The sequence below is a fragment of the Ziziphus jujuba genome, chromosome 4, assembly GCF_031755915.1.
Source record: "Ziziphus jujuba cultivar Dongzao chromosome 4, ASM3175591v1".
NCBI classification, from domain to species: Eukaryota; Viridiplantae; Streptophyta; class Magnoliopsida; order Rosales; family Rhamnaceae; genus Ziziphus; species Ziziphus jujuba.
Window position 1 is genome coordinate 9,973,539 of NC_083382.1, and position 14,199 is coordinate 9,987,737.

The 14,199-nt window shown below is 32.1% G+C and overlaps 1 protein-coding gene across 1 annotated transcript; it reads left to right on the plus strand.

The window, feature by feature from the left end:
- The first annotated feature begins 3,334 nt into the window (after nt 1–3,334).
- LOC107416710 (adhesin AWP1) lies at nt 3,335–5,054 on the plus strand. Its single transcript, XM_016025235.4, has 2 exons — nt 3,335–3,485; nt 3,976–5,054. Exons 1-2 carry the CDS (start codon nt 3,387–3,389, stop codon nt 4,813–4,815), a joined length of 939 nt encoding a protein of 312 aa, XP_015880721.3. The 5' UTR covers nt 3,335–3,386; the 3' UTR covers nt 4,816–5,054.
- The last annotated feature ends 9,145 nt before the right edge of the window (nt 5,055–14,199 follow it).

Consider the following 14,199-nt stretch of genomic DNA (forward strand, 5'->3'; position numbering starts at 1 on the left):
GTGAGGGACGAGATGTTATTTAAATTATTTGTTATGTTAGATAATAATTCACAAAAAAAGTAGCGGATAAGATATTTCTATTCGTACCTTTATTCGGTAATGTAATTTATTGATAATAATTCAGAATAATAATAATAATAATAATAATAATGAAAAAGCATTTGTTTCTAAGTATTTTAGAGTTATTTCAGCTGTTTTAATAATATTAATAACTTATAAATAATTACAAACTTTAAAGATTAATATTTAGCTGATAATCATGAAAAGTAATAAAATATAGGGGAACAAATATGTAAACTACAAAATACACATGTTGTAAAAATAAAAAAGGTCAGAGAGCCATGGCCCGCTCAGAGCCAACTACGGTTCCGCCCCGATCCCAAACTATGGTGAAGTTATTTACCAATTTCGGTTCTGAGCTTAGACGTGAACTGTTTTTCAGTGGATGAGTTAAACTCTCTGTTATCTTATCATGGTGGCTTCACTGTTTCGTTTGCAAATGGCAAAGCTAACCAGATTGCTCATGGAATTGTTAAGTATGCTAAAAATCTTTGGTCATTTGTTACTTGGTTAGTTTAGGTGCCAATTTGGCTTACTCGTTCGCTTCAGTTTGACATGAGAGGTTGTATATCTGTTTATGTTTAATAAAAGTTTTTTATTTCAAAAAAAATAAAAAATCAATGTTTTGATTGCTCAGACAAACGTTGACATCCAATAAATAGCAATTAAATGGAACCAGAAAAAAAAAAAAATCGCAGTTAAAAAGCAAACGAGAGTAATCTTTGTCTTGTAGGGATAATTGAGGGAAAATTATTAGTGACATGTGGAACAATCGAGCACAAAAAATAAATAAATAAACAATACTTCAATCAGGTAAAAGCAAAAAGAAAAAGTTATTATTATTTTTTTGTTTGTTTGTTTGTCTGTCTGTCAAAATTCCCATAATATTATTGTTTTTTCAGTTTTTGGTTAAAACCATAATATAATTGTTTCGAATATTATTTTAAATACCAACGTATTCTAATAATTTGAAAAATCACTGGACCAATCTTATCATGATAAGGGACAGGATATTGTTACGTAAATTCTTTTTTTTTTTTTTTTTTTTGGTGCTGTGCCCCTATTGTTATGTAAATTCATATCTTTATATGTTATATCATATAATAATTCACAAAAACAGTATGGATAAGATATTTCTATTCAAACCTTTATTTGGCAATGGCTTTTATTGATAATAATTCATAAAAACAATAATTTTTTTTTTTGCTTGAAAACAGTTAAGTTACAAATTATGAAAAATGTTCATATTCTAATCAATAAATGAATATTTCTTTTCATCAACTTGTACACTTTTTTGAAGAAGCATTTATTTCTAAGTATTTTAGAGTTGTGTTATGTGAACTTTTATATCGGTTAGAAAGAAAAACGAAGTATGCTTTATAAGTGGATGTTGATACTTTTTCTTTGCGATGCCTTTTAAAATCTTGAGAGTTAGATTATAAGAGGATTCTCTAGATCCAAGGAGTACAATATCGGATGCAGATGGTTTGAGCTGTTACAGTTGGTATCAGAGCCAGTACCCGGATCGATATGCCAAAGAGGACGTTGGACCCCAAAAGAAGAGGATTGTGAAGTCCCACATACATTAAAAAAGGAGAACGAAGCATGCCTTATAAGTGGGTGTGGATACCTTTCCCTTGCGAAGCCTTTTAAAACCTTGAAAACTGGATTGTAAGAGAATTTTCCAGGTTGAAAAAAAACAATATCGCATGCAAATGGTATGGACTATTACATATTTAATTCCGAGCTAAATGAATTTTAAAGAGATTTTAAAATTTTAAAATATTCAATTTAAAATTACATGAAACCAATATATAAAAGTTTGAAATGTATTTAATTTAAACTATTGTATAACCGTAAGTGTTGTCTAACTGTCTAACTGTAAGTATTTAATCATAATTTTTTAATAATATATTAAAATTTAAAAATATTCAAACAATCATTGATGATTTGAAAAGATTATAAAATAATATATATATATATATATTTTTTTTTTTCTATTTTAGAACGGTTAGTGTACAAACCAAAATCAATCACATATCCAGCCTCCATAGCAAACATACCAAATTGACACTTACCCCTTACGTGCATGATGAATTTTCAATTTATAATATTGGACCGGAGACTCTCAGAATAAAAAGAAAAGCAGTTTCTTCATCCCCCAGTTTCTCAAATTCTCAAAAAAAAAAAAAAAAAAAACAAAAAAACAAAAAAACAAAAAAAAATCTCAAAATTAAAAAAAAAAAATGGTAGTTTTGATATAAATTTAATTTTCTCTTCCAATTATATTTTGGTATTTGGGATTTTTCTGGTATATGTAAATTAGGGCCGCTTACATTAACCAATCAATGATCCCTTATTGGTTATTCCCAAAAATTCAAAACAAACAAAATATAAAAGAAAATCACTGATCTCTAAGCACCATTTCGCTGTCATGATAGAGACAATTCAATGTAATAATCAGTTACAAAATGAATTACTGGTCCAAGTACGGAGCAAGCAAAAAGACAACAAAGGCCCATTTTTGATAAGCAGTCGGTACACTGACAGGTAGACACGTTCCACTATTCCAAAATATGAAATCCTCAGTTGGGGGCATATCCTCCACGTGAAACCTCTGTCCCATTAGGTGTCCCGGTCCAATATTATAAATTGAAAATTCATTATGCACGCAAGGGGTAAGTGTCAATTTGGTCTTTCTATCCTTTTTTTTATTTATTTTTTTTGGCCTTTTAAGTCTGATGAAATTAACAAATTAGCATTTAAATAGACAGTTTCTATGAATATTAATATATATATATATATATATAATTCAATTTCAACTTTTATCTATATAAAAAATATAGGTAAAAAAACAAAATGAAACAATTTTTTAAAGTATGTTTTCCTTTAATTTTTATCAAATTTTATTTCAAAAAACGTTTGTAACGAAGTATATATTGTTTATATCTGTTTGATTTTTAATAATTATCTTCCAAATAATAATATAGCAATGCATTCTCAACTAAATTTTTAATTTTAATTAATTAATTACATTTATTCAAGAAAAATAACTAATTGCCTAATTCGTGTACAACTTGCCAAGTCACAATGTTATTTTTAAATAAACATTAAATAGTAAGGGAGAGAATCAATTCTACATAAAAGGTTATCTGGTTCACGGATGAAATTTCTTAAAACAAAAAAGCCTATCGAACAAATTGGAACAAAAGTTGACGGGTAGTCTTGTAATTTTCACTTTTGATAATGTAATATTTGTTTTCACAAGTAGAGTCATCAATAGCCACTCCTTTGCATGTATGGTGTGTCTATAAATACTGAGAGCTATGAGAGAGCCTCTTCATCATTCGAGCTTCTCCAAATTCCAATTTGTCATCAAGATGAAAAGTTTCTTTGCGCTTCTCGCCTTCTCTTCACTTCTTCTGGTAAGGATCAGAAGGTCATATTTTTTGTTAATACAATGCCACTAAAAGAAGTTTATTCCATATCTGATAATACAGTTAGTAATAAATTCGAAAGCTGTGATTAGAAATATGTATTTGTGGCAAAAATAAGTTTCTGTCTCTCAGATTTGTGACTTATAAAAAATATATATATCACTAAAATGGGTAAAATATGTTACTAAACCCTTAGTGTGATGGTGCTATATGATAAACTAGCTACAAACATACTTTCATGATATTGATTAGTATACCAGTCAACTTGGAATTATTAGACATTCATCTTATGTTCATATTAAAGATGAAAATATATATTTGCCCCTCTTCAAGATCTTCTAATATTACTTCTTGTAGCATGCATTTCTCTCATGCTACTAATCCAATTCCTTGAAAATAGCAATGGTGATGAAATAGGAAATATATTATTTATGTTTACTTTGATCATTGCTCTAATATTTTTTTGATGATTATGCAGTTGGCAAGCACCATCACAGCAAGGAAAGAGCCTGCTGAATATGTGAAGACTACCTTGGAGCAAGTAGCCAAAGATCTTTCTATAGATCCATCTTCTTTTGTTCCCTTTTACCACAGAAAGCAAAATGACATTTCTGTTGATCCATCGTCTTTTATTCCCTTTTACCACGGAAAGCCAAATGGCCTTTCTGTAGATCCATCGTCCTTTATTCCCTTTTACCACGGAAAGCAAAATGACCTTTCTGTTGATCCATCGTCTTTTGTTCCCTTTTACCACGGAAAACCAAATGGTCTTTCTGTAGATCCATCGTCATTTGTTCCCTTTTACCATGGAAAGCCAAACGACCTTTCTGTAGATCCATCGTCCTTTGTTCCCTTTTACCATGGAAAGCCAAATGATCTTTCCGTAGATCCATCGTCCTTTGTTCCCTTTTATCGCGGAAACAAAAATGGCAATTCTGTAGATCCATCATCCTTTATTCCCTTTTATCATGGAAAGGCAAATCGCCTTTCTGTAGATCCATCTTCATTGGTTCCCTTTTACCACGGAAAGCCAAATGGCCTTTCTATAGATCCATCGTCCTTTGTTCCCTTATACCACGGAAATCGAAATGGCTTTTCTGTTGATCCATCGTCCTTTGTTCCTTTTTACCACGGAAATCGAAATGATCTTTCTGTAGATCCATCTTCTTTTATTCCCCTTTATCAGGGAAACCAAAATGGCCTTTCTGTAGATCCATCATCCTTTATTCCTTTTTACCACGGAAACGAAAATAGTGATCAAAACACCAAGATTAATGAAGAAGGTGTTGCCAAAGTTGTTTCTCCTGATCATCAGTAAACAGTACTAGTAGATGATAAGCAAAACCAAACTTCAATAGAAAATCCTATCAATAATAAGTATGTAGTTTGAAGTTTGTTAATGCCTTTATGTGGCAAATTGTAGTAGTTTATGACCTTGGATGATTTATCTTCTATGTTTGTAGTGTTGTTATCATTGTTGACTACTCTTGTATGCATTTCTTTAACTAAATAAATTATTATGGCTTGTGTTATATATGCATAGGCCATAGTTGTGAATGTTTCTACTCTTTCCCCAGCTTTACATGAATGGTTTAAAACTTACTTAATTAAAAAAGTTCATGAACCTTAAAAGTAAACTAGTGCAAAAATACACTTCTTATGAATTGCATACAATTTTTCCTTTTCTAGAACATCACAAATAGCCTTAAGATGCTCAACATGCTCTTTTAAATTATGGTTATATATTAAGATGTCATTAAAATACACAGCAACAAATTTTCCTAAATATGCTTTTAAAACACAATTCATAAGATGCATAAATGTACTAGGTGCATTAGTTAAACCAAAAGGCATAACTAACCATTCATAAAATCAATGTTTAGTTTTAAAAGCTGTTTTTCATTCATCATCTTTTTTCATGCGAATTTGATGATATCCACTTTTAATATCAATTTTAGAGAAAACATAAGCACCATGCAATTCATCAAACATATCATTTAATCTAGGTATTGGATATCTATACTTAATTATTATGTCCTCTAATCAACACACATTCTCCATGTTTCATCTTTTTTAAGCACTAATAACATAGACACAGCACAAGGGCTCATACTTTCTCTAACATAGCCTTTATCAAGAAGTTCACTGACCTGAACTTCTATTTTATTTCCTCCGGATTGACTCTATATGCAGGCTTATTGGAAAATGAAGCTCTAGAAATGAAATCTATTTGATGTTCAATTCCTCTTAATGGAGGTAATCTTTTAGGAATCTCCTCTAGAAATACATCTTCATATTCCTGCAAAAAAGATATAATAGAACTAGACAAAATAGGATCATCAAGGTTAGCCAAATAATTCATAAAGGCTTAAAGATCTTGATAAAATACTTTATGAATCTTCCATAGAACCCAGCATGCCTTTGAAAGCTTTTAAGTCCCTTAACTAATGTTAGCAATGGTAAATTAGCAATTGTCTCGATCTTGGTTCGTGAAGCTCAATACCATTTTCAGAAATCCGATCACCAAGCACAATTCCAAAATGACAATTCTCCCAATCAAGTACCGAATTAGTATTCTCACACTGCTTCAATACCCATGCCAAATTTTCTAAACACTCATCAACAGAATTTACAAACTTAGAAAAATCATCCTTGAATCCTTCTATACACTTCTGTACCATATCATTAAATATTAACATCATGAACTTTTGAAAAGTTACAGGTGCATTATACCACCAGAATGGCATCATCCTATAAGCGAAGGTACCATAAGGACATATGAATGTCGTCTTCTCTTCATCTTTCGATGCTATGGCTATTTGATTATATCTTGAATAGCCATCTAAGAAGCAATAATAAGCATGTCCAATAAATCTCTCTAGCATTTGATGAATAAAAGGGAATGGGAAATGTTCCTTTCTTATAGCTTTGTTCAATTTTCTATAATTAATATACATACTCTCCAATATGTCTTTGTCCTTATGGGGAGTAACTTATTGTTCCCAATTCGCACAACTGGCATCCCTTATTTCTAAGGCACCACTTACACTGGATTTACCTATGAACTATCTGAATTAGATAGATTATTCCAGTCTTAAGTAACTTGAGAATATTTACCTTGACAACCTCTTGCATATCAAGATTGAGCTGCCTTTGATGATCAATTGTTGATTTGTGATTCTCCTCCGTCAAAATCTTATGTGTACAAATAGATGGACTAATACTTTTTATATATTCAATAGACCATTTAGTTGCACTCTTAATGTGTGTTAAATGCATCCAATAATTTATCTTCTTATTCATTAGTAAGTGATACAGCTGTAATGAATAGAAAACTAAAATTCTTATCCATATAAGTATACATTAAATGAGTAGGTAATATTTTTAACTCCACATTTGTTGGTTTCCCTCGCTTATTCTCCATATCATGTATACGACTTTTCTTAAGCTCCATTACCTACTCAATTACCAATTTCTTAGCCTCCAATTGGATCTTATCCTTTAAATCTTTAACATAAATTAATTGAACTAAACATACCTCCAAAGGATCATCTGAACCACATATCTTTTCTTACTTAATAACCTCTTCATCTGAGTCAACTTCCTTCTTTGGGTACTTCATTGCATCGAAAACATTCATGTCACTTCTTGATCTTACACCCTCAAAGTAAGTTGTCCATTTTACACATCTATCAAAAATCATCCGATCGCTAGAAAATGTCTTCTCAAAATGAACGGCATCTCATGATCAACTTACATATCCAAGATAATAAAATTTGCAGGAAATATGAACTTATCTACCTTGACAAGACATCTTCAATTATGCTTTTTAGGTGCTTCACTAAATGATCTACCAAAGGAAACCGTAATAGACTTGACATCTCTAGTCTCAAGTTTTTGAAACGTAGAAAGAGACATTACATTAATTGGTTAATTTCAACTGCAATTCCTAAGATTTAATTAATATCAAATTTTATCCTTGCATTTTGAAACAAGACAACCGTAGTCCCTACTTTATAAGGGTGTTTGAAATATGTTACACTTTCTCATACATGATAATTAAAATTAACTTTTACACTTTTGAAAATTAAATTTAAAATAAATAGAAATTGAAACATAATAAAATTATTTTTATTAAAAAAGAAAAATTTCTCTTTCCTCTCGCCTCCGTCTTCTCCTATCTTCTTAATTTTCTTCCGTAATGGCCAAAGCAGCCATCGGAAATCTCTGCAAGTTCATCATTAAAAAAATTAAAAGCTTGGTATTAGAAATTCCTGCTAATCCCCCTAAAAAAAATCAATAGCAAACCCAGCGCAACCAAAAAAGTTAAAAGCTTGGTCTTAGATGGAATTTGCGTTCTGTTGCACCACCATCGAAGCCATGATGAGGTGTGATTCCTCTGTCAAAGTTGCACCAATTGCACATAGCAACACATAAATACCACCAATCATCGTGTGTGTCATGTAGAACCTCAATGATGCATTGATAGACTCTAACAGCTTCTTGTTAGTCTCATTATTTACTGCCAAAGTACTTGTTTTTTAGAAAGATACTGCCAAAGTACTTAACATCATATTTTTCCATATAGAAAAAAATTAAAAACGATTTAACGGTTAATTTGCTTAATATTCTAATTAATTTGACTACAAACAAAAATGTTACGTTTTTTACGTTTTTTTTTATGTTTGTATTTCACAACACCATAAATTGGAAAAAAGTAAAAATCTAAGTGTTATTATATAATGTTGGTAGGAAATTTTTGTTCAATCTACCACAAATGGTACCTCCTAGAACAATTTCCTAGGTTTGCCACTGGGGTGATCCTATGGCTGTAAGTGGGCCCGACTAGTTCATAAATAGCTCAAGTTCGACTCCTTTTTTAACTTGCTCAAACTTGATTTGTAAAAAAAAAAAAAAAATGAGTTGACCTTGAATAAGAAAATAAGTTCGAAGTCAATCTTTAACAATAAATTAAACTAATAAATAGTTAATTTTGCTATTTATATGCAATTATATAAAAATTATATTATAAAATTAACCAAATTGAATATTTATAATGCATAAATAAAAATTTTTATATTTTAAATCTACAAACTTTTTAAGAATAAATTAATTTTATAATAAAATTAATAGAATAAATAAACATAATTAATTATTCATGTTAAATTATTACTTTTAAAGAATAAATAATGAAGTTTTTAAATGTTTTCATGAAGAAGTTGAACCAAACTTAAGCAATTTATTTTAAAATGTTATAAACTTGAGCCAAGCCTAAACATTACTAAAATTATGCAAGTTAAGCTTGAGAATGCTAATACTTAGCTCAAACTGACCTTATTTACATTGATCATGAGCCGTGAAAATTTATGTGCACTAGTCAACAGTCCTTTTTATTTATTTTATTATATAGCATTATGAATACCAAAAATGTCAAATTTATCAAAATATTTATTAAATAACATGACAGATAATATAATAATATTTAATTGATTTATTTTTTTTAATTCACATATTTATTTAAAAGTTTATTTTTTCATATTTAGATTATATAAATATATCAATCAATAATATTTTAACATATATCATTTCGTAAATAAATATAGTAAATATTTTATACATGTAATATTAGTGAATAGATACATGGTTTATACATATTATTTCAATTTTGCTATTATGGAAACCTTGCCCTCCTTTGGATGAGTCGTTATGGGTAATGATTGTTTAATTACTAAGTGATTTTGTGTAATCACCATCCAATTACTGCACTGCTGGGACAATGACAAATTGGTCACAATATAGTGGGTATTTCACTTATAGTACATTTATGTCCATCATATACATTTTTCTTTTTTCTAAACCACATTGCAGTTGCTTTTTATTTTTATTTTTTGTGTGTTTTCTTTTCTATCGATTATATTTCTTTCATCCAAGTACTTTGATTCTAAATTTTTGATTTTTGAGTACGAAATATTGAAGAAAATAATAGTGAGTGACACAATATGATGGATTTTTTTTTTCTTTTTCCCTATGTATGTAGTATGTAATTATGTATGAAGTTCTGAGATATGGACAACTAGAGATATTTTTTTTTTCTTTCTAACGACGTATATGGTGTGTAACAGAGCAAGTGTCTCAATATTTAAAATTCTAAAATTTGATGATAACAGAACACCAGAATACGATTTATTTCTAGTTAAAAATATATATTGGCAATGTAGAGAGAGAAACCAGATCCATATATTAAAAAAGAATAGTTGAACTAGATCAATATATTATAAAGTATTTGAAGTAATGACTTTGCTGTTTTTGGATCTAGCTTACGGTGGCTATGGAGTTTCTCCCGAGTTCCATTGGCGTTGTTGTGCGAGGCTATATGAGTTTTGGGTGCGAGGCCATACAAGTTTTCGATGAGAAAACATATAAAAAATAAAAAAATGAAAGCCAATTGAGATTGTATTAAGCCAAATCTAATATTGACTGTTGGTAAAATTGAACAGTCAAGAATAGAATTTTGAACTTTATTAAAATCCATGAATCTGATATAAGAGCCTCAATATATATATATATATATATATATATATATATATATATAATTATTATTATTAAAATGAATATAAATTATAACATAATTTATTGACTATTTACAATAATTTTTTCTTTTATTTTGAATAAAATAAAATAATTTAAATTAGATAAATTTAATATATAAAAAAGTAGATAAGTCTTTTATCTAATGATTTTTTTTAAAAAATATCTATTAATTTATAAAATCATTAATATCAATTAATTTAGATATCTATAAAAAGAAACAAAAATAGGAAAAATCAAAATAAAAATAAAAAAGAGAAAGAAAATTATTATTTTAAGAAAAAAGAAATGGAAAGATAAGAAGGAGAAGAAGAAGAAGAAAACTGAAACAAAAACTGATGGAAAAAAAAAAAAAGAAAAGAAAAGATTGAAAAAGAAAGATTGAAAAAGAAAGAAAGAAAAAGATAATAAAAAAAAAGGGAAGAAAACTGAAGGGGGAAAAAGTGATACTGCTCAACAAAAATTAAAAAAAATAATATAAACAAAGATTATAAAAGAATAAAAATTGAAAAAAAAAGATTAAAAAAGAAAGAAAGAAAAGAAAAGAAAAGATAATAAAAAAATAAGGGAAGAAAACTGGAGGAAAAAAAGTGATACTGCTGAAAAAAAAATTAAAGAAAAATGGAAGAAATAAAAATAATCAGATAAAAAAAAACCAATAATAAAAAAATCACAAAAAGGTCAATTCTTTTTTTTTTTTTTTTATGAGTAGAAAGGCAAATTAATTGATTAAATTTTATCCGACCCTTTTATACAGGATTAATTATTTCATGCGAAGGAGATTATTACGCTGGTTTATAATTTTTTAATGCTACCAACTTTTCACATCAAATCAAATCAAGCATATAAATGCTTCAATCAAAAACGTGCTTTAGTTCATAATTTCCTCTCCTTTTTTATTTATTTATTTATTATTTTTTTTTGGTAAAAAGTACTGCATTAAGCACAAAAGAGGGGGGCACCGGAACAAGAAACCCAGTTACCCCAAGGTACAAGAAGAGATCTCCTCCAAAAGGATTTGCTCTTGAATAGTATCTGGACAATTAAACATATTAGAGCTCGAACAAAAAATGGTTAATTTATTTTTCATTGCTTCTTTAGCTGCTAGATCAGCACACTTGTTTGCTTGTCTTGGAGTCCAAGAAATTCTCCAGTTGTGTTTTTTCATTGTCTTCTTAATGGACGTGATGATCTCCCAAGAGCTCCACGCATACGGCTCATCCCTGTCCAGCAGCTGGTTAACCACTGAACGGGCGTCACTCAGCCATTCTATGTCTTTCCAGTTGGATTCCTCAGCTGTGGCCATTGCCCACTCGATGGCCTTTATTTCGGCGAGTTCACTTTCCATTGGAGTAGCTGGTTTAGCAGCTAGCAGAAGGACTTTACCTTTGTCATCCCTTGCTATAAAAGCTAAACCAGTTTTATCTGGACTACATGCAGCATCTGTATTTATGCAGATTTTGCCTTTTTGGGGGGGGATCCAGCTGACCTTTTTGGGAGAAGGAGTAGGGATGTGTCTATTTAGCACCACTTGACTGTACTCTTCAACTAGAGATTCCCATCTTTTCGTAACCGTGATCAAGGTGCCAGTGTTTTCAAAAATTCTGTCATTTCTCATCTCCCAGACTACAAATAGAAAGGTGGCCAAGAGCAGAGTAGTAAACTCTTTGCCTCCAAACTTTGAATGTAATTGGGAGGACGGATTTAAACACCACAAAACTATTTCTTGAGCATTATTGGCTACTACAGAGTCTATCCTGAGGCCCCATTTGCTTCCGAAGGCTACTGCTCTAGCTGCTGGACACTTGGTAAATAGGTGGGTCGGGGATTCAAAAAAGAAATCGCATAAGGAGCATCTCGAGTCCCCTTTGCCTGTTCTTTCAAATAAAAGGCCTTTGAAAGGCAGAACCTCGGCTGCCATCCTCCAAAGAAACATCTTGAGCCTCTCGTGGAGTTTGGAGGCCCAAATCTCCTTCCAAAGTTTATCGCCAGTTTCCCCGTTGCTTGATAGAATTCGATAACAGCTTTTCACGGAAAAAACTCCATTGTTTGTACCAGTCCAGCACAGTTTGTCCTCAACGTTTGGTCCACGGCACTTTACATTTTTGATGGCCACAATGGAATCTTGGTCACACATTGCTTGTAGCTTCGTTTCGTCCCATGAGAGGGTGTGTGGGTTCAGCAACTCCGCAACTCTCTGCACTTGACTTTCATCCGCTCCCTGAATGAGCTTGGGAGTTTTGTCTCTGATATCTGGGACCCACGGGTCCTTCCAAGGGTTGGTGCCCCATCCGTTTCCTATTTTGAAACAGGATCCCTTTCGAACTATCTCTTTCGAACATAAAAGGCTCTTCCAAACGTAAGAATTTCCTGCTTTGAATTTGCAACCGAAGAAAGATTTGTTTCTTAGATACTTAGCTCGGATGATTTGTGTCCAAAGGCTGTCCTCACCCTTGGCTAGTTTCCAACCAAGTTTAGCCAAGAGAGCTAAGTTGAAATCTTTGAACTTCCTGAACCCCAGGCCTCCAAGAGCTTTAGGTTGGCATAGAAGGTTCCAGCTTTTAAGAGCTAGGTAGTGTTTGCTCCCCTCCTTTGCCCCCCACCAAAATCTTCTGATAGCTGTGTCCATCTCATTGCATAGAGAATTTGGGATTTTGAAAGTTGACATTGTGTAGACAGGGCCTGCTTGTGCCACAGACTTGATCAATGTAGCCTTTCCAGCTTTTGAGAGAACTTTACTCTTCCAACCTTCCAACGTGTTTTGCAGTTTTTCCTTGAGCTTCGAAAATTCCTTACTTCTATTTTTTCCTAGCAAGAGAGAGTTTCTGAGGTACATAGAGCCAGCTTTTAGGTCCTTGAAACCTAGTTTTTCTTTGATCAAAGCCTTGGTTCTTGCTGGAATGTTTCTTGAGAAGAGAATCTGAGATTTTTCTGAATTTGGCTCTTGTCCTGACCACCTGCTGTAAAGCCTTAAAACTTCTTGGATTCCCTTAACATTTTGGTCATTTGCTCGGCAAGCCACCAGAATATCGTCTGCATAGAGGAGGTGAGAAATTGCAGGTGCTTCCTTGCAAATCTTGATCCCTTGGATGTTTGAATTTTTCTCCATTAATCTCGTGAATATCTCTGAGCATAGGATGAACAAAAACGGGGATAGGGGGTCTCCTTGGCGGATTCCTCTTTCCGGGTTGACCGTATCCATTTTACTTCCGTTGATTAGGAGATCGAATTCCACCGAGCTGATGCAGCTGAAAATCATTCTCCTGAAGTCCTCAGAAAAACCCCATAACTTTAGAACCTTGGTGATGAACTGCCACTCCAGCCTATCATAGGCCTTCTTCATGTCAATCTTAACAAGCATCAATCCATTCTTCCCTTTGTGTTTCCGAACTTTGTGGGCAACCTCTTGACCGACTACCGTATTCTCCGCTATCCATCTGCCTTCAAGGAAGGCTCCTTGGTGAGGGGAAATGATTTTGGACATCAGGGGCCTCAATCTAGCTGTAAGGATTTTAGCTACTATCTTGTAACAGAAGTTGCAGAGGCTGATAGGCCGGAACTGGTTGAGATTAGAAGCATTCTTTGTCTTGGAAATGAGGACCAGCATTGTCTTGTTCACTCCCCTTGTGATAGTCTTTGTTCTAAAACTTTCCTGCACCATATCTATGAGTTGAGTCTTTACAATACTCCAGTAGGATTTGTAAAAAATACCCGAAAAGCCATCAGGTCCAGGGGCCTTTAGAGGGTGTAGCTCCCAAACTGTCTTCCTGATTTCTTCCTCCAAGGGGATTGCCATGAGTCTACTGTTTTCCTCCTCCGTAATATAGCTGACTCCCATATCATCCAGCTCTGCCTCAAAGACTGGGTTTGAAGAAGTGAAGAGTTCAGTAAATCCTTCCTTGAAATAATTGCTAATTTGTTCCCTGTTATGGATCCATATCTCTCCTTTCCTTATGCAGTCTATTTTGTTCCTTCTTCTTTTAACAAGGGTGGACGTATGGAAAAATTTGGTATTACGATCTCCTTCAAAAAGCCATGTTTCCCTCGATTTCTGTTTCCAGATGCTTTCCAGCCTGGTTCGTTGTATTCTTAATTCATTCTCCACGACAGATTG

Coding starts and splice junctions, on each gene's coding strand:
- LOC107416710 (XM_016025235.4), top strand. CDS start 3,387: ATGAGAGAGCCTCTTCATCATTCGAGCTTCTCCAAATTCCAATTTGTC. Junction 3,486..3,975: donor CCTTCTCTTCACTTCTTCTG/GTAAGGATCAGA, acceptor ATGATTATGCAG/TTGGCAAGCACCATCACAGC.